We start from the raw sequence: 21,865 nt of genomic DNA, 5'->3' as shown, positions 1-21,865 counted from the left end.
GGCAGGGGAGGATTTCTGCCTGCAGGTGTGTCCCTAGTGGAGGGAGATCTGGCCATCAAAGGCAGCCATCAAAGGCAAGCCATTAATCCTCAACAAGCTTTTTGTATAAGAGATTTCTTAAATGTTCTGCTTAGGATTGTTTCCCCTCAGGAGGGAAGGAAAGGAAAGGAAAGGACAGCAAATGTCAGTGTCTGTGTGTGTTACTTTAAAAAAACAGAATACTGTTTAAGATTACCTCAACCTTGAAAAGGAGAAGTAAAGGTCATACTGAGTATGTTTAGGTTTAGAACTCAGTTTGTCAAAACTTATAATACCAGATAATTTTGAATGAGAATATGAACTGGCCATAAAAATGTTGTGCCTAATAGTCTTAGTTAAATGGCTTCTCCCTGAATAGTAATAAAACAGTTGAGGCAATGTGATTGCCTCACCCTCAGAGGGTCTCAGGAGTAATGAACCAAAGAGAAATAAGCCTCTGACTCTGATTTTAATGGGGGCGGTGGGGGTGGTGGGGGTGGGGGAGGGAGGGAGGGAGGGAGGGAGGGAGGGAGGGAGAGAGAGAGAGAAAGAGAGAGAGAGAGGGAGAGAGAAGGGCAGGCACCTATGAGAAGTGGCCCTATTCTGTTGGGACAGAATCTGGGCCTCATTAACAAAGCTCTGAGCTGGTCCAGGTGGCTTATTATAACCATCCTGATGTCTTTTTTTTAAAAATAAATTTATTTATTTATTAATTATTTTTGGCTGTGTTGGGTCTTTGTTGCTGTGCGCGGGCTTTCACTAGTTGCAGCGAGCGGGGGCTACTCTTTGTTGCGGTGGGAGGGCTTCTCATTGTGGTGGCTACTCTTGTTGTAGAGCACGGGCTCTAGGCACGCAGGCTTCAGTAGTTGTGGCACACGGGCTCAGCAGTTGTGGCTTGTGGGCTCTAGAGCACAGGCTCAGTAGTTGTGGCACACGGGCTTAGTTGTTCTGCGGCATGTGGGATCTTCCTGGTCCAGGGATCGAACCTGTGTCCCCTGCATTGGCAGGCGGATTCTTAACCACTGCGCCACCAGGGAAGTCGCCATCCTGATGTCTTGATTCAACTAAAATCCTTTTGGAGGACTATAAATCCATTATCCACCTCAATTTAGAGATAAGAAGTGGTAAGAAATTTTTTTTTTTGGCTGCGTCTCATGTCATGCACGGTATTAGTTCCCAGACCAGGGATCGAACCCGCGCCCCCTGCAGTGGGAGCACAGAGTCCTAACCACTGGACCACCAGGGAATTCCCAATGGTAAGAAAATTAATATACTAATTTTATTGACAGGGTAGTTATTAGAAATATTAAAAGACACACAACAGCAGCATTCAAGGACAATCATAGGACATCAAATATTGAAGTTTAAAAGAGAGGAAGAAACTACAGTTTTTGAGGTAATCAAGGGAGGGAGATAAACAGTCAGCACTCAGAAGTGGGTGCTTTGTGCTCTTTGTGTCGGGTACATCGTGGATTGATGGTGGGCAGAGCTGAAGATAAGGGAAGCAACCTCATGAGCCTGGACTCAGAATAATCTGAAAACATACATGAAGACTAACTGTCCAGTGGAATTGTGAATTATGTTTTAGTTTTTTTGGTTTGTTTGTTCATTAATTCATTATTCATATTAAAAAAAAATTCTCTGCTCTCATAAGGCAGCAGAGAAGACAGACAGGTAATCACAACCAATCTATACTGGAAAAAAAATGGTTTTGAGGACATATTATGTCAGACACTGTGTTAGGTGCAGGGAGATACAGAGCTGAACAAAAGATGGTTCCTGTTTAGACAAGTGAGAAAGAAAAGGAAATATGGATACAGCAGAATGAAGTAAGTGCTATGATAGAGAAATGGACAAAATACTGTGGGAGGATAGACGAGGGGGAAGTAGATAAACTCTGGGGAATTGGAAAAGGCTTAATAGAGGTACTATTTCAATTAGGTTTAATAAAAAGTACTTTGTTGGGTGTGTACTGTACACAATAATTAGTTATCATGAATTTTAACTCATCTAAAAATGAAAATAATAAACTTTCAGGGTTTTTCAGAAAAATTTATTACCAAGTAATATGCAAAACAGCCAACCTCATCTCTTCTCTAATTCCTCTCACCCCAAGACCTTCAATACCCACCCACAATCTGGGGTAGGGGTCAGGAACAAAGTGATGATCAGCGGTGGGGTGGGAGACAGCAGAGGAGCAAGGCCTATAAAACCACATAAAACCAGGAATCTCGAGTTTCCCACATGTACTCATCCAAGCTCAGGCATTCTAAACAAAGTTCACTGATGAGACCTTATATGATGAATAAGCTGCACTTGAAAATTCTCTGACTTCACCTTTAAGGTTTCAATTATTGTACCCATTAATTTTTTAAATAATAGCTTTATTGAACTGTATGGTATCACTTATATGTGGAATCTAAAACATACAACAAACTAGTGAATATAACAAAAAAAGAAGCAGACTCAGAGATACAGAGAACAAACTAGTGGTCACCGAGGTGCGGGGGGGGGGCCACATAGGGGTCGGGGGGGGGCAGGCACAAACTACTGGGTGTAAGATGGGCCCAAGGATATACTGTCCAACATGGGGAATATAGCCAATATTTTGTAATAATTGTAAATGGAAAGTAACTTTTAAAATTGTATAAATTTTTTTGAAGTTAAAATAAACAGACTCTTGGGAGAGCATGGGGGAGGAAGACTGAGTGAGGCATTGAGGGGAACCCTAGAAATAGATGGAGGCAGAGAATGGAGGTTCAGAAGAGGAAGAGGAGGAGACAGAGGGAGACTGCAGGAGTTAAGCCCCGAGGAGGGCTATGTTCCACTTCGCTTGGAAGAAGACCCAGGAGGACCACGGGTGAGCTCACAGCGTACCCGAGGACTGTCAGAAATGAAGGGGCTGCTGCACAGTGATCCCCCGGACCTCACCGAAACCCAGGACAGATGACAACGGTCACTGTCACGCCTGACAGTTATTTCTCTGTTTGCTTCCTGACAAGCCTGTGACAACTTGAGGGTAGTGAGTAGCTATTCTATTTAAAATGTTCATTAAACTGAATTCACTGAATTTTTTCCCTTTTCTCCCTCAAAATGTAGAATGTCACATGGTATTTTTTAAAAAAAGCTTTATTGACACATAATTCACATACCCTACAATTTACCCATTTCAAGTATAAAACTCAATGGTTTTTAGTGTATTCAGAGTCGTACACACTCATTTATTTTTAATACATAGTTTTGACTCCTTAATCGTATAAACGATTCTGGACGCAGTCTTCGCAGAGTCGCCGCGGTTTCCTGCTTCAACAGTGCTTGGACGGAACCCGGCGCTCGACCCCCGCTCTGGCCGGCCGCTCAGCGCCAGCCCTCGCCACCACCTCACTGCGCCCTCCGGCCGCCCCAAGGTCCCCGCCGCCGCCTCTCTTCCGCCGCCCGCCATGACGACCGCGTCCCCCTCGTAGGTGCGCCAGAACTACCACCAGGGCTCGGGGGCTGCCATCAGCCGCCAGATCGACCTGGAGCTCTACGCCTCCTAAGTCTACCTGTCCGTGTCATACTATTTTGACCGCGATGATGTGGCTTTGAAGAACTTTGCCAAATACTTTCTTCACCAGTCTCGTGAGGACAGGGAACATGCTGAGAAACTGATGAAGCTGCAGAACCAACGGGGTGGTGGAATCTTCCTTCAGGATATCAAGAAACCAGACCGTGATGACTGGGAGAATGGGCTGAATGCAATGGAGTGTGCGCTACACTTGGAAAAAAGTGTGAATCCGTCACTACCGGAACTGCACAAACTGGCCACTGACAAAAATGATCCCCATTTGTGTGACTTCATTGAGACTCATTACCTGAATGAGAAGGTGAAATCCATTAAAGAATTGGGTGACCACGTAACCAACTTGCGCAAGATGGGGGCCCCCGAATCTGGCATGGCAGAGTATCTCTTTGACAAGCACACCCTGGGAAACAGTGATAATGAGAGCTAAGCCTTAGGCTGGCTTCCTGTAGCCACGGGGATGACTTCCCTGCATCAAGGTAGTGCATGCATGTTTGGGTTGCCTTTACCTTTTCTGTAAGTTGTACCGAAACATCTACAAGTTCTTTCCTTAGTACCATTCTTTCAAATAAAGTAATTTGGTACCCCCCAAATAATAATAATATAAACTATTCTGTTTTTCATTTGAAAATCTAGAGTAGTGGTTCTCAACCCATTAAAGTTCCAAAAAACCTTTGGACGTTTTAATGCCCTAGCCTACTGAATTAAAGTCTATGGAGGAAGCAGAAACTAACACACCATTGTAAAGCAATTATATTCCAACAAAGATGTTAAAAAAAAATAAGATAAAATAAAATCTATGAAGGTAGACCTTAGGTATTGATATTATTAAAAAACTCTGCAGGCTATTTCACAGTGCAGTTGAGGTTGAGAACTACTGATCTAGAGCATTAATGCCTGTTTGGGGGGTACAATTCTAGATGATTAGGCTGACCTTATTTAATTGGGTAAATATAAGACACTGGGATTGGGAAAAGAGGGCCAATCTTTGGGACCCAGCACAATCCATTATTTTCAGCCCTAGACTTCCCAGGAAATCCTCAAACTAAAATTCTAATATTTTTTCCAGCTTCTCAGTAATATTATATTATAAAATTCTTTATAATGACGGTTTTGGTGTATGGGACTAATCAATGGTTCATTAGGCAAAAAAATAAAAAATTGTTTTTCAGGTTATACAAGTATGATACAACTTTAATAATTCAAACAACATAAAAGTAGCCTGCAATTGCACCTGGTGTTAGGGATGGAGTAAAAGCCGGGGGTGTCTTTGGCACAAATTACTCAGGAATAAAAGGCAATGCCCATTTCAACAGCTAAGATATGGGTATACATCTCCACCCAATTCCTCCTCTCCTCCCTCTGTCCCTCTTCCTGGCTAAGACCAATCCCTCCACCTGTGTTTTGGATCCCATCCACTGGGATCCCATCCACTGTCCAAGGTTGATTATTCCGTCTTCCTTTTGCATTTTCAACACCTCCCTCTAAGTCAGGTCCCTTCCATTAGCTTTTTTAGATGTTCAGGTCTCTCTCATTATTATAAGAAATGCCACTACTCAACTCTTTACCTTCTTCTTTCTACCACTCCCCTCCCCTCCTCTTCACAGCAAAACGTCTTAAAAGAGCTGTCTACACTCAGTTTATCCATGGTTCACCTTCCATTCAACCCTCAGCCCTCTGCAAGCTGCCAGTGCCATCCCTAAGCGTCTCTCTCCAAGGGCACCAATTATTTCCATGTACCTAAATCTGACCCACGTCTTTAGCTCTTGTCTTGATACTTGTAGGACTCATTGTTGGCTGTCTACCCAGATTTTATTTCTCCATTATTCCTTTACAGCCAAACTCCAATTTTATTCAGGTTTCTAGTCTCTCCTAATGTGTTTCAGGGAAGGACGACCTCAACTTCAAGGGAAGATAGCCTCTGGGCCAGTCAGAGCATAGCCTTCTCCTGGTGACTGCCATTGGTCCAGGGTGTGCATATGAACCTATGACTGAGAAGAGAAGACCCACCCCCCCCTTTACGCTTGCTCTCTCTCTTCTATCTAAAATACATTTCTTAAATGTTTAATCTAATTTTAGAGGGCATTTTCTCTTAATTCCAGCCTAAACCATCCAACTGATACATTTAACCCTACTGGCTATTCCTCTCCTTGAAATCCTCTTCCTTAGGCTTCCATGACACTTCCTGTCCTCACCTGCCCTGGTTTTCCTTCTACTGCTCTGGCTACTACTTCACAATCTGCTAAGTGGCAGGGACATTGGCTTTTTCAGACCATGGGGATATTGTTGAGTGTAATTACGTATATTAAAGATAACTTTCTTTAAGTAGTTCCCTAATGGTAAAAAATTTAATAAAGCTAAGAGGAAGAAAAGGCTCATTAACTAATAACAAATAATAATAAATCTCATTGTTACACCAAGATGAATACTGGTAGATACAATCTATGTTTTCTACTTTGTGTCTTTTAAAATGAGAGACTGCTGGTGATTACCAGTGTATCATGAAGAACAAAGACGCTAATGTTAGGACTTTCCTTGTGGTCCAGTGGTTAAGAATCCGCCTTCCAATGCAGGGGACACAGGTTCGATCCCTGGTGGGGGAACTAAGATCCCACATGCCGTGGGGCAACTAAGCCCTGGCGCCACAACTACTGAGCCCACACACTCTGGAGCCTGTGTGCCACAACTAGAGAGAAGCCTGCATGCTGCAATGAAAGATCCTGCATGCTGCAACTAAGACCCGATGCAGCTAAGAATTAATTAATTAATTAATTTTTAAAAAAGGACTCTAATGTCAAAGTAAGTCTATGCTGCAAGTCCTGTTTCTGCTGCTCTGGGGCCAGTTATTTGGTAGCTGGGCTCTGGGGGCTCCAATGTTTCCAGTAAGACCCTTTAGTGGCTGCAGAGCTGTGTTACCCTGGGCTCCTCTGGGCCTTCCAGAACAACCCAGAAGAGAGTGGGTTTTGCAGGGTGGGCTTTCAGTGGGCTGCCCAGGATGCTCTCAAAGAAAGGCTGAGGTAGCATTCTCTGTTACTGCATGGAAAAGCCAGCCCATCAAGTATAATTAGTGGGCTAATCACACTCAAGGGTTATAAAAGAACATGATGCTGTGTTCCTTTCTTATAGCTATTTGGTCAAAGGCATGAAGCAGGTCTTATTTGTTTCTATTTCTCTCATCACAAAGCATAGCACTTTGTAGACAATTAAACACTAAGCATTTGTTGATTTAATGAATTAAGAGAAACTGATAATGTATATGTCCTCCAGGAGTTTAATCTGCCCGTAAGAATAAGTCATTTAGAGGAAGAAATGCAGGGGCTTAAGACACTGCATTTTGAAAGGATTCCAGTGCACGTTCCAGCCACACTAACCCAAATTCCTTTACCTTGAAAATGTAGGTAATAAAACTTGCCTTACAGAGTTGTGTGTTAGGGTTAGATGACACATGTATCTCATTTATGACTTATAACAACCCCAACATGTACTTATTAGTCTTTTTGTTTCTGTCTTTCCTACTTCAAAGGAAGGGGCTACACCTACCTTATTTATTTTAGTATAGTCAGTAAAAGCAGAGTATATACTCAATCAATATTTGTTGAGTAAAGGAACAAAAAGGGGTTCAAGAGAATTTCTATGAAATTGAGAACAACATGGTTAAAGCAAACTTTTTTCATATATGCTAACACCACTCTAAATACTTTAAAATGCCCATTTTTCTTCTCTTGCACATTCTCTGCATATTTTTAATGCAACTCCTACCTATATCTTCTACTTCTTAGTCTTCATATCACCAAGCTACAGAAATATAAAGTATCTTCATGAAGTTCATGTATGATTTAAAAACTTGAAGAGCTTGGATAATTGTTATGATGAAATTAACCTTTTAAAAGCATACTTATTAAAGTTCAAACAACTACACACACTAAAGTGTATGTATTTTCCTATTTTCAATTCCTGTGGCAAATGGAAAATGGTTTTATGGAACTGAGGGTGTTAACTGCATTCTCTGCCTGGTCATCTTAAAGTTATATTTGCTAGAAGGAAAAAGTCCTTGTGTACCAGAAGGATTACTGATCAATTCTACTCTAAGTATAATCTAATAAAGGCTTAAAACTAAACACACATTATAAAGATAATGTATGGCATTCACTAGTCAAATTTTACAAGTAGTCACTGAAATTCTTCTAAATGCGTAAACTATAACCAAACACATAAGAGACAAAAAAAAAAGCTCAACTGATTTCTTTTTGTCCACTTCCTGACTTTCTTTAGACCATAAACACCTAAATATGTAGTACGATGTGCCTCAAATATAGTTTTAAATAAACCTTTCTGAAACTCCCAATAGTTTAACAGAGGGTGATAACATGCATCTGAAGGACATGCTGGCTTATGTATGTATGTGTACATACATGTATGTGTACACTAAGCATATACATCACATGAAGACGTAACAGACTACGTGCCTACACGCATGAGTACATGCATGCACGCATGCACACACACACACACACACACACACACACACACAAACAAATTTTAAAGAAATTCTGGTTCTCATCAAAGCAGTTTACTTTCAGCCAGTTTACTATTTCTGGCACAGCTCTAAATATACAGTAAGTGATTCGTAAGTACATCAATTGATCTGAACTGTGGAAATGAAAGTATTACCAAGGTAATATTAAGATAGAGCTGTGAATGAGAACAAAAAAGTTCAAAGTTACCAAAAAATATGTTTTGTCCATCTAAAAATATAAGGAACCAGTTGGTCCTTATTCTCCCTCTCATCAAGTCATCTGTATTTAAACAACTGTGAGCCAAGGACTGAATAGATTTTGGTTTCCTGTAGTATGAAGTTTAGCTGCCAGACACCAAAGAAACAACATGAAACTAAAAAGTGTTAAAAAGCCACGTTGCACTCTTTGTTTTGGGAAACATATCTCTCAGGATCCTTGAAGAAGATTATGGTGACCCCATATGCCAGTGATGAGTGTGCTGGCCTGACCCCTGGGACTCCACACAGGAACACAGAGCATCCAGACTTTCCAACTGAGGACTTCCCCATCCCAGAAAGCACATTCTGCGGCCAAGACAAAAACCAGAGCCTCACAGTCCTTAATGTGGTGACCAACCACTCCATAGAGAAAATGGGTAGGAGACTGACAAGTGAGGAAGTGAGAAACCACACTGCTGATGTGGTGGCTTTGGTCAAAATCCAAGGTGGGATCTAGGCATTGGTGTCATTGCTTGAATCATCATTGTGGTTGTGAGGAAAATATAGAGTACGTCCTAAATAGTTGAAGAATTGTGCTACTTTGACAACATTGAAAAAGCTGTCCTTGTGCCAGTGTTAGAAGATGACCCATGGAAATGCTGCCCAGGCAGTTCTAAAGCCATGGAGATCCCTAACTTTCCAAAAGCAATGGAAAGGAATATAAATCAAAAGACATTCTGCTCTCAAAACATTTTCTCTTTTTGTATAAATTCTGTAAAACTAGGTTTATAAAACAAAATACATAGAAAACAGGAGCAAAACTAAGTAAACCAACTTGCAATCAAGATATTCAAAGTAACTAAAACCATATTAGAAACTGTAACTGTGTCTTCATTTTGACTACTCTCTGTTCTTGTTAAAATGAAAAGCAATCTGGAAATATCTATACATAACCATATACACAAATATACATGTATGAAACCATACTTCCAAATTCATATAGACAAGCCACAAGAGGGCACTTCAACAATGGAAAGAGACCATGAGGCTTATTTCCTTTAGATGCTTATTTCAGTACCTACTGGGCAACACATTTTCAAACTTTGGAAGAGAGACTCCTATTCCAAATTCTCTTTACTTTTCTACAGCTATAAGCTTTGCCAGATGCTCATATTTTTAAGAGTGTCTATCCATGTCCCAAATCTTCTTAACTAGAGGGTCAATGCACCTAGTATTTAGTAAATGAGTACTTACACTATAAAGATTTAAATAATGAACAGTAAAACTACCATGTTGTACAGAGAGTGTTGTAAATGTGTTCAGAGCCATGTAAAAAGCTTATGAAAACTTTGCTACTGAAACAGAGAAACCCAGTTTCTTTCCATCGTGATCACTTTAAGGTGCCTTATTTCAGAATATTTTTAAGTCTGGCATACAGGATAATGGTTCTTACTTTAAAACAAAGTATAACAGTTCCATTTAATTACTATTAGAAATGAAATGCTAGGATCTGTACCTAGAGAGACTTCCTTGATCAGCTCAGCAGCAGCATGGCAACCCTGAACAAGTATCCGGGTCCAGGTCGATAGATCCCGATGCGTCTCCACCCGGAAGAGATGCATCTCAATGCCCTGCCGAGAGCCTGTTCTGGTAGCAAACGTAAGGTCAGATCCAAGTGAGGGTGATCGACATCCGGAGCCAGAATGAACCAACCTAGAACCACAAACAAAGATCAAAGGTAATTAATGCACTGTCAGAGGAAAATGTCAGCAATTTATGCTGATTAATAAGCAGAAATTATAAAAGCCATCAGCATTTTTTTTTTTTTTTTTTGTGGTACGCGGGCCTCTCACTCTTGTGGCCTCTCCCGTTGCGGAGCACAGGCTCCGGACGCGCAGGCTCAGCGGCCATGGCTCACGGTCCTAGGCGCTCCGCGGCATGTGGGATCTTCCTGGACCGGGGCACGAACCCGTGTCCCCTGCATCGGCAGGCGGACTCTCAACCACTGCTCCACCAGGGAAGCCCCATCAGCAGTTTTTAGATAAGTACATTTCAAAACAAGATTATAGTCTTTGAAGTAGATATCATTCTGTTTTCCCATAAAATGACCCCCTGGTGTCACAGGCAGAACACTAGGCTGGATGGCCCAAGGCCCCAGTTTCCCATTAGCTTTTTTTATGCTCCCAAGAGGCCATGCGTATCAAAAAAAGATTCAATTTTGACTAAGGGCTTCCCTGGTGGCGCAGTGGTTGAGAGTCCGCCTGCCGATGCAGGGGACACGGGTTCGTGCCCCGGTCCGGGAAGATCCCACATGCCGCGGAGTGGCTGGGCCTGTGAGCCATGGCCGCTGAGCCTGTGCGTCCGGAGCCTGTGCTCCGCAACGGGAGAGGCCACAAGAGTGAGAGGCCCGCGTACCGCAAAAAAAAAAAAAAAGAATAAAGCTGAGTATACCAGAAACTAACACATTGCAAATCAACTATACATCAATTAAAAAAAAAAAAGAATAAAGTGGCTATAAACATCTTTGTATAGGTTTTTTTTAAATATAATTTTTCAACTCCTTTGGGTAAACCAAGGAGTGGAATATCTGGGCTGTATGGTAAGAAAATGTTTGTAAGAGACCACCAAACTCTTGTCAAACTGGCTGTACCATTTTGCATTCCCACCAGCATTGTATGAGAGTTCCTGTTGCTCCAAATCCTCGCCAGTGTTTGGTGTTGTCAGTGCACCGGATACTGGCTATTCTAATAAGTGTGTAGTAGTATCTCGTTGTTTTAATTTGCATTTCCCTGATGATATGTGATGTGAAACATATTTTCATATTCTTATTTGCGATCTGTATATTTTCTTTGGTGGGGCGTCTATTCATGTTGTCATTGGCCCATTTTTTAATGAAGTTGTTTGTTTTCATTCTTTTTTTTTTCTTTGGCCTGTGCCGCGTGGCTTGCAGCATCTTAGTTCCCCGACCAGGGATCGAACCCATGCACCCTGCAGTGGAAACATGGAGTCCTAACCACTGGACGGCCAGGGAATTCCCAAGTTGTTTGTTTTCTTACTGTTGAGCTTCAATAGCTCTTTGTATTATTTTGGATAACAGTCATTTATCTGATGTGTCTTTTGTGAATATTTTTTCCTAGTTTGTGCCTTCTCTTCTAATTCTTTGACACTGTTTTTCACAGAACAGAAATTTTTAGTTTTAATGAAGTCCAGCTTATAATTATTTCTTTCATAAATCATGTCTTCGGTGTTGTATCTAAAAAAAGCCATTATAATACCCAAGGTCATCTAAGTTTTCTCCTGTTACCATCTAGGAGTTTTATAGTTTTGCAATTTACACTTAGGTCTATGATCCATTTTGAGTTAATTCTGGTGAAGGGCAAAATTTTTTTACATGTGGATATCTAGTTGTTCCAGCAGGATTCATTGAAAAAGACTGTATTTGTTCCATTGTAGTGTCTTTGCTCCTTTGTCAAAGATCAGTTGATGATATTTACAGAGGTCTATTTCTGAGCTCTCTATTCTGTTTCACTGATCTATATATTTGTCTGTTCTTTCATCAACACTACACTGTCTTGATTACTGCGGCTTTATAGTAAGTCTTGAAGTTGGGTAACATCAGTCCTCCAACTTTGTTCTCCAATTTTGTGTTTGTTCAATTTTGTGTTCTTCAATTTTGTGTGTCTGGGTCTTTTGCCTCTCCATATAAACTTTAGAATCAGTTTGTCAATACCCATAAAATAACTTGCTAAAATTCTGACTGGGATTGCATTGAATCTATAGATCAATTTGGGAAAAACTGACGTCTTGAAAATATTGTCTTCCTATCCATGAACATGGAATATCTATTTATTTAGTTCTTCTTTGATTTTGTTCATCAGAGTTTTGGAGTTTTCCTCATATAGATCTTGAACACATTTTGCTAGATTTATATTTAAGTATTTCATTTTGGGGGGATGCTAATGTAAATGGCATTGTGTTTTTAATTTCAAATTCCACTTGCTCATTGTTAGTATATAGGAAAGCAATTGACTTTTGTCCACTGATCTTGTATCCTGCAACCATGCTATAAGAGCTTATTAGTTCCAGGAGTTTTTTGCCAATTCTTTTCAATTTTCTACATAGCTGATCATGTCTTCTGAGAACAAAGATAGTTTTATGTCTTCCTTTTCAATCTGTATACCTTTAACTTCCTTTTCTTGCCTTACTGCATTAGCAAGGACTTCCAGTATGATGTTGAAAGGAGTGGCAAGAGGGGAACATCCTTGCCTTGGGCCTGATCTTAGTGGAAAAGCTTTGTGTTTCTCATCATTAAGTATGATGTTAGCTGTAGATTTTTTGTAGGTAGTCATTATCAAGTTGAGAATGTTCCCATTTATTCTTAGTTTACTGAAAGTTTTAATCATGAATGGGTGTTGCATTTTGTCAAATGCTTTTCCTGTATCTCCTGATACAAGATTTTTCTTCTTCAGTTTGTTGACGTGATGGGTTACACAAATTCATTTTCTTTTCTTTTCTTTTTTTTGTGGCAGGGTGGTCACACCATGCAGCATGTGCGATCTTATTCCCCTGACCAGGGATCGAACCCGTGCCCCCTGCAGTGGAAGTGTGGAGTCTTAACCACTGGACCACCAGGGAAGTCCCTACACAAATTGATTTTCAAATGTTGAACCAGCCTTGCATATCGAAAATAAATCCCACTTGGTTGTGATGTATAATTCTTTCCATACTTTTTTGGATTAGATTTGATAGTATCGTTTTGAGGATTTTTACATCTATGCTCATGAGAGATATTGGTCTGTATTTTTCTTATAATGTCTTTTTCTGGTTTTGGTATTAGCATAATGCTAGTCTCATAGAATGAGTCAGGAAGTATTCCCTCTGCTTCAATTCTTCGAAAGAGACTGTAGGGAATTTCTTCCTTAAATGTTTGGTAGAATTCACCAGTGAACTCATCTGGGTCTGGTGCTTTCTGTTTTGGAAGGCCTTACACTCTTCCTAAAAATTAACTCAAAATAGATCTTAGAGCTAAACGTAAAATGTAATAGTGTAAAGCTTCAAGAAGACATTTTAACAGAAAATCTAAGTAATCTAAAAAGATACAACACCAAAAGCATGATCCATAAAGGAAAAAAATGATTAAGTTGGATTTCATTAATTAGAAACATTTGCTCTTTGAAAAACACTGTTAAGAGAATGAAAAGACAAGTCACAAAGTAGAAGAAAATTTATGAAAACATATACCTGGTAAAGGACTGTATCCAAAATACATAAAGAACTTTTTTTTTTTAAGAGATCACTTTTTTAAAATAATTAATTAATTAATTATATTTCTGGCTGCATTGGATCTTTGTTGCTGTGCACGTGGGCTTTCTCTAGTTGTGGTGAGTGGGGGCCACTCTTCGTTGCAGTGCGTGGGCTTCTCACTGTGAAGGCTTCTCTTGTTGCGCAGCACGAGCTCTAGGCATACGGGCTTCAGTAGTTGTGGCACAAGGGCTCAGTAGTCGTGGCTTGTGGGCTCTAGAGTGCAGGCTTAGTAGTGTGGCGTACACGCTTAGTTGCTCCGCAGCATGTGGGATCTTCCCAGACCAGGGATCGAACCTGTGTCCCCTGCATTGGCAGGCAGATTCTTCACCACTGCACCGCCACGGAAGTCCCGACAAAGAACTCTTAAAGCTCTACTTGCCTATTCAATATTCGTTTTCTCATTCTTCCTTAGAAATAGAAAGCTGCCTTTATCCTGAATGACAACATGCACAGATAAAAGAGTATTTCCCAAACTTCTTTGAAGAAAGAGACGTCCAATGAATTGCAAGCTGTTAATGGGTAGGATTACCAGAAAAGCCCCACAACTGGAGAACAAGGCAGCAGGTATGTGCCCCTTCTGTCCTTTTCCTCTTCTTCCTCCTGCCTACAATTTGGATATTATGGCTAAAGCTTCCAGTAACCATCTTGAGCCATGAGGCAACCTTGAAGGGTAGAAGCCTCTTGCTAAGGACGGCTGTTTTCTTTTACATAAGAAAGAAAAAAACACCTATTTTATTATTTTATGTTACTTTTGCTACAGAGTTTGCTTCCTAGTGATCATAAATATGCAAATGATGTGTTAAATAGGCAGTCAGAATATAAGTCTGTGATTCTGTCTGGAGATATAAATTTGGGAGTTGTCAGTGTAAAAGAGATATTTCAAGCTATGGTATCAGATACAATCACCAGAGGGACAGGGTAGTTGATAGAGAAGAGATCTGAGCCCTGAAATAAGCCAATGTTTAGAAATCCAGGGGACTTCCCTGGCGGTCCAGTGGTTAAGACTCTGCGTTTCCAATGCAGGGGGCCCGAGGTTCAATCCCTGGTCGGGGAACTAAGATCCTGCAAGCTGCACAGCACAGTCAAAACGATACATACAGGGCTTCCCTGGTGACGCAGTGGTTGAGAGTCCACCTGCCAATGCAGGGAACACGGGTTTGTGCCCCAGTCTGGGAAGATCCCACATGCCGCGGAGCAGCTGGGCCCGTGAGCCATGGCCGCTGAGCCTGCGCGTCCGGAGCCTGTGCTCCACAACGGGAGAGGCCACAACAGTGAGAGGCCCGCGTACCGCAAAAAAAAAAAAAAAAGCTACATAAATAAATAAATAAATATTGTACTGGCGAGTCTGGCCAGAGCAATTAGGCAAGAAAATGAAATAAAAGGCACCTAGAATGGAAAGGAAGTGGTAAAAACTATCTCTTGTTTGCAGATGACATGATCTTGTACATAGAAAGTCCTAAGGAATCTACTAAAAACCTATTAGAATAATAAACAAGTTGAGCAAGATTGTAGGATATAAGATCAAGATATAAAAATCAGTGTATTGATGGAACACACTAGCAATGAACAATCCAAAAAGAAAATTAAGAAAACAATTCATTTACAATAGCATTAAAATTTAATACTACTTAAGAATAAATTTAGTGAAAGAAGTATAAAACTTGTATTCTGAAAACTAAAAAACATTGCTGAAAGAAATAAAAGAAAACCTAAATAAATAAAAAGATATCCTGTATCATGGATCGGAAGACAATATTTTTAAGATGGCAATACTCCCTAGATTGATCTACAGAGTCAATGAAATGCCTATCAGAATTTCATCTTTTTTTGTTTGTTTGTTTGCAGAAATTGACAAACTGACCCTAAAATCCATAGGTAAATGCCAGGGATTCTGAATTGCCAAGATAATCTTGAAAAAGAACAAAGTTAGAGGACTCACACTTCTGATTTCAAAACTTACCACTAAACTATAAAATTGAGAGTCCAGAAATAAATCCTCACATTTATGATCAACTGATTTTTGACAAGGATGTCAAGGGACTTCAATGGAGAAAGAAGTCTTTTCAATAAATGGTACTGTGATAATTGGATTTTCATATGCAAAAGAATAAAGTTTGACCACTACTTCACACCATATACAAAAACTGACTTCATTTGGATAAAAAAATGAAATGTAGAGCTAAAATTATAAAACTTTTAGAAGAGAACATAGGATTAAGTCTTTGTGACATTGGATTAGGGAAAGCCTTCTTAGATATAACACAAAAAATGCAAGCGATATAAGGCTGATAAATTGGACTTCATCAAAATTAAAAACTTCTGTGCTTCAGATGACACTATCAAGAAAGGGAAAAGAGGGACTTCCCTGGTGGTGCAGTGGTTAAGAATCCTCCTGCCAGCGCAGGGGACATGGGTTTGAGCCCTGGTCCGGGAAGATCCCACATGCTGCGGAGCAACTAAGCCCGAGCTCCACAACTGCTGAGCCTGCGCTCTAGAGCCCGTGAGCCACAACTACTGAGCCTACGTGCCACAACTACTGAGTCCACGTGCCACACCTACTGAAGCCTGCTCGCCTAGAGCTCATGCTCTGCTACAAGAGAAGCCACCGCAATGAGAAGCCCATGCACCGCTCACCACAACTAGAGAAAGTCCACGCACAGCAATGAAGACCCAACACAGCCAAAAAAACAAAAAAACCATATCTTCACACAAAAAGTTGTACCTGAGTGTTATAGCAGCATTATTCACAACAGTCTAGTCAAAAAAGTGGAAATAACTCAAATGGCCATCAACTGATGAATGTGCTATATCCATACAATGGAATATCATTAAGCCTTGAAAAGGAATGAAGTTGTGACACGTGCTCCAACGTGGATAAACCTTGAAAACATTACACAAAGTGAAAGAAGTCACACATAAAGGGCTATGTAACATGATTCCACATATATGCAATGTTCAGAATAGGCCAAATCTACAGAGCCAGAAAGTAGATTTGTGGTTGCTTAGGCCTGGGGGAGGGGAAAATGAAGAGTGACTACTAACGGGTAAGGAGTTTCTTTTTGGGGTGATGAAAGTGTCCTAATATTGATTGTAACTCTTTGAACATATTAAAAACCATTAAACTTTCTACTTCAAATGGGTGAACTGTATGGTATGTGACTTATATCACAATAAAGCTGCTAAAAAAGTAACAGTGAAGTATACATATGGAAAGAAGAGGAGAAAGCAGTTCTCTTTAAAGTCATTAAACTATTCAACACTTTGCTTCATGACAACCACTTAATATAGTTTAATTTATTCACTTCTTCCAAAAATATTTTCCCTATTTTTAACAAGTTCGAAGTAGATCAGTATAACAGAACACACTACCTCACTATAAGGAATCACTCAGCAGATAATGTTTTCCACATAGGATTTTTAAAAACTTGGATGAGAAATGTATACCAAAGATAAATAAATAAAATGGCTTGTTCTTAGCTTCACTGTAGGCTGTACACCTGTAATAGTTTTCTACAAATTTGCTGGTTCCTTCCTTTACTCCTCTAGCAGTAACCTGAGCAGATGACATCTAAGAGTAAATGGATGCTCCTTCACATTTCCTTTCATTGCCAGGGAGTCACTACTGGTTCAGATAAAAGACAAGCCTGTGTCTCTCAAGGGAAAGGCAGTTTCCTCTAATCTACCAACTGGTTTAGCCAAGTTAATTACTATAGTTCTCAACCCTGGCTCTACACTAGAATCACCCGGTGCACAGCTTTTAAATATTACTGATGTCTGGCTCCCATCCTCAAACATTCAGATTTAACTGGTCTAGGGTGGGGCCCAGTCAACCTTATTTTACTATAAGTTCTCCAGATGATTCAAATGTGTAGCCACAGTTAAGAAGCACAAAACTAATGGTTTGCCAACTTTTTGGTCTTCAACAAAGGAGGACCCTTTGTTGAGGACACTTCAACACTCTTAAAAACTGAGGGGGCTTCGCTGGTGGCACAGTGGTTAGGAATCCTCCTGCCAATGCAGGAGACACGGGTTCAAGCCCTGGTCTGGGAAGATCCCACATGCCGCGGAGCAACTAAGTCCGTGCACCACAACTACTGAGCCTGTGCTCTAGAGCCCGCGAGTCACAACTGCGGAGCCCATGTGCCACAACTACTGAAGCCCGCGCACCTAGAGCCCATGCTCCCAACAAGAGAAGCCACTGCAATGAGAAGCCCTCGCTCCCCAATGAAGAGTAGCCCCTGCTCGCCGCAACTGGAGAGAGCCCACGCTTAGCAACAAAGACCCAACGCAGCCAAAAATAAAAATAAATAAAGTAAATTTATTTTTTAAAAAAAGTGTTTAAAAACTACTGAGTACTCCAAAACACTTTTCTTCATATGGATTATATTTATTGATATTTACTATAATGAGAAATTAAAACTGAGAAATTTTTTTTTTTTTTTTGCGGTACGCGGGCCTCTCACTCTTGTGGCCCCTCCCGTTGCGGAGCACAGGCTCCGGACGCGCAGGCTCAGCGGCCATGGCTCACGGGCCTAGCCGCTCTGCGGCATGTGGGATCTTCCTGGACCGGGGCACGAACCCGTGTCCCCTGCATCGGCAGGCGGACTCTCAACCACTGCGCCACCAGGGAAGCCCTGAGAAATTTTTTAAATATTAATTCATTTAAAAATAACAAACCGGTTAGATGTTAATATAAATAACTTATTTTTATTAAAACAATATTTTCCCAAACAACAACAAAACATTAATGTGAAGAGTAGCATTGTTTTAAATTTTTTGCAAATCTCTTTAATATCCAGCTTAATAAAACAGAGCTGAATTCTTATATGTGCTTCTGCATTCTGCTGCAGTATGCAGTTTAAGTATGCCAAGCCTCACACAGCTAGGCAGTTGGACAAGGAAGGAGTATTTATAGCCTTTTCAGATAATTGTGGTTATCTTTCTGTCTACCAAACCAAAACTCAACAGCAGATTCTTAAAGGTTAGTTGCAATGTAGTATCTGAAAACTTATCAATAAAGTTTTCATATCCTGTTACATTAAAAATCCTTTGGTCTCTCTTGCAGCTTGAATAGATCTTTCTTACCCTTGCATGCTTTTGTAGCATCATGTATTGGTCATTTGGAATATATTTTTTCATTGAGTTATGCACATTTTCCAAATGTTAAGAGCATTTTATTATATCAAAAAGTCACATTTGCTAGTATCACCAATGATCTCATCAGACAAGTCTTTAAGTATTGGGAAGCTATCAAACTCACAGAGACAGATGCTAGTTTTCCAGAATTCTAATTTTTGTTTGAAAGTTAGAAATTTATAATTGTTAACAAATACCATCAGTGTTTTCCTTAAATGACAAATTCATTTTGGTTATTTTAGGGAAAAAAATGTCTAACAAATACCCAAGTCTGACCAGCCACAGTGTGTCAGCCAGTTGTTTTTTCAAGTGAAAAAATGGTGTTGCATGAAAAAACCCGCTGGTTCAGCTTGCAGCTCAACCACACATGCTTTCCTCTGCAGCAACTCTCATACCTCAGTATGCAGCAGAAGTGGACTCTGAGCACTTCCCACTTCATCTCACAGATTATTAACAAGATGAATACTCAAGGGTTGAGATTAAATAAACTAGTAATTTTTACTGCTTCAACAAAGACATTTTGAGGTTAAACTGGTATGTTTTCTCCCTGCAAGTCCATACAGTTTGGTGCCAACTGCCTTGATTCATGCTAAGGTACCAGCAATTTTACCAACCCTCAGTGCAAATGTCAACAATGAAAAAAGCAAACAACACCTTAGTATTACTGTGAAAATAGTTTTGAACTTACAGACCCCCTGAAGAAGGAATCCCCAGAGGTCCATGAAAGTATAATTTGAGAACCACCTCCCTGGGCTGATCCCTGTAGAACCAACATGCCAATTACACATTAGCTATCTCTGGAAGAGTTAAATAAGTTTCAAAACTACTCCACATATGATCCAAGTAAGACAAAGTATGAGGAAAGTGACAGGGTGTATTCTACCATATTCAGTTTGATTGCTAATCCCAAATCAGACATTAAAAAATAGAAAGTCCAGGAGAATTATTCCTACAGATTTGATTATGAAATATTTGGCAGAGGGAATCTAATTCAAACCAGCTGCTGGACTCTTGCTGCACAGCAGTTGGTTAAAACACACTGCCAAAAGGCCCCCTTAGTGGGGAGGCCAGATGAGCTCATGCAAAGGCGTTTCAGCAGCTTTTACCCTGTTAAGTCCCATAAGCACAACACCACTCAATTTTCCACATCATAAAGTAGCCACACTTTCTCTGGATCGTTTTCTTTTCCAGTCAAAGAAAGATTATAGGAAAAGACTACAAAATTCACATCCTGCAAAATCCACGGCACCTATATCTATTTTTCTACCTGTATCCTGTACCTGGCTTTAACCTCAAGAAATGTGTAAAATAAAAATAAAATAAAAATCCTCTTCATTTATCACTTTCATGTTTTTACTTAATTCCTCAACCATCCCGAAATATCAGCTATTAAGTAAACACACACACACACTTTTGGTTTCCAAGAATCTATAAATGTGCAAGCCAATATAAATGGTTAACTCATGTTAATTTATATTACCCTAACAGTGTTCTTTGATTTTTAAAATTTATTTTATTTATTTTTGGCTGTGTTGGGTCTTCATTGCTGGGCGCAGGCTTTCTCTAATTGTGGCGAGCAGGGGCTACTCTCCGCTGAGGTGCGCAGGCTTCTCATTGCGGTGACTTCTCTTGTTGCGGAGTACGGGCTCTATGTGCATGGGCTTCAATAGCTGTGGCACGCGGGTTCAGTAGTTGTGGCCCATGGGCTCTAGAGAGCAGGCTCAGTAGTTGTGGCGCACGGGCTTAGTTGGCTGCAGCATGTGGGATCTTCCTGCACAAGGGCTCGGACCCGTGTCCCCTGCATTGGCAGGTGGATTCTTAACCACTGCATCACCAGGGAAGCCCTTCTTTGATTTTTTTTTTAATTTACTTATTTTATTTATTTACTTTTGGCTGCACTGGGTCTTCGTTGCTGCACGCGGGCTTACTCTAGTTGCAGCGAGCGGTGGCTTCTCTTGTTGTGAAGCACAGGCTCTAGAGCGCAGGCTCAGTAGTTGTGGCACACAGGCTTAGTTGCTCTGCAGCATGTGGGATCTTCGTGGACCAGGGCTCGAACCCATGTCGCCTGCACTGGCAGGAGGATTCTTAACCACTGCACCACCAGGGAAGTTCCCTTCTTTGATTTTTGAACTGCAATTAATTCTTAATTTATCAGGGACTATCTACCTTTGCTATTGGATCATCAAGGTCCTTAATCTTTTCCTTCTCTATATGTTTATGTTACCCTTGTGTGTGTGTGTATCTCATCCACTCATAAGAACATGTTCCAAAGTATTAGAATTAGTGAAAGTGAACATTCAGCCCTTTCTCATTACTCACATGTATCTCAAACTGCCTCTTTCCTCCACACTAAAAAGACATAAGCACACCACTTTCTGGCTTTGCCTCTCTTTACTGGATACCTTCTGGTCTGGGTTCCTCCTCTGGTCTCTTTCAGTGGCGATACTCTAACCTCTCTAGGAGGCAGAGGATGATTAAGCCCCCTTAATTCTATCAAGAAGTGACTTCAACCAATTCCATTTGGCCAACACAGCCACACGGAAAAACTAAACCTCTCATCTGCCTGTCACTTTTGCTCCTAATCCACCAGTACTTCCTGGGCAAGGAGTGAAGAATCCTTGCTGTTTCATTAATTAATTAAACGTATTAAGAGGGACTTCCCTGGTGGTGCAATGGTTAAGAATTTGCCTGCCAATGCAGGGGACAACGGTTCGAGCCCTGGTCTGGGAAGATCCCACATGTCGCAGAGCAACTAAGCCCAGTGCGCTACAACTACTGAGCCTGCGCTCTAGAGCCCTTGAGCCACAACTACTGAGACCGTGTGCCACAACTACTAAAGCCCGCGTGCCTAGAGCCCGTGCTCCGCAACGAGAAGCCACCACAATGAGAAGCCCCCGCACCGAAATGAAGACTAGCCTCCACTCGCCGCAGCTAGAGAAAGCCCACCCGCAGCAACAAAGACCCAATGCAGCCAATAAATAATAAAAAACAAAAACAAAACAAATATATATCTGAATTCCTCACATTTAATATGAAACTTTCACTACTCATAAAAACTGTTGGTTTAGAGCTAAGCTCTTCTTTTAACAATGTCAAAAAACCAATTATACTTTTTACACAAATTCTTCCTT

General features: G+C 40.7%; 1 protein-coding gene and 1 pseudogene across 2 annotated transcripts in view; one reads left to right on the top strand and one right to left on the bottom strand.

Moving 5' to 3' along the window:
- Window positions 1–21,865, bottom strand: part of SNTB2 (syntrophin beta 2) — a 98,739-nt gene that overhangs the window by 10,444 nt on the left and 66,430 nt on the right. For both annotated transcript variants that reach the window (XR_009517701.2, XM_060000286.2), the window contains exon 5: window positions 9,811–10,007. Coding sequence is in view for 1 of the 2 variants with exons in the window: in XM_060000286.2 (XP_059856269.1) it covers window positions 9,811–10,007 (197 nt within the window). In the remaining variant the exon portion in view is untranslated. The remainder of the gene's footprint in view (window positions 1–9,810; window positions 10,008–21,865) is intronic.
- Window positions 3,459–4,332, top strand: LOC132416899 (ferritin heavy chain pseudogene; annotated as a pseudogene).

The sequence above is a fragment of the Delphinus delphis genome, chromosome 20 (assembly GCF_949987515.2).
Source record: "Delphinus delphis chromosome 20, mDelDel1.2, whole genome shotgun sequence".
Classification (NCBI taxonomy): domain Eukaryota; kingdom Metazoa; phylum Chordata; class Mammalia; order Artiodactyla; family Delphinidae; genus Delphinus; species Delphinus delphis.
The sequence above is the reverse complement of the archived record's forward strand: the minus strand, read 5'-3'. Positions and strand labels throughout refer to the sequence as shown.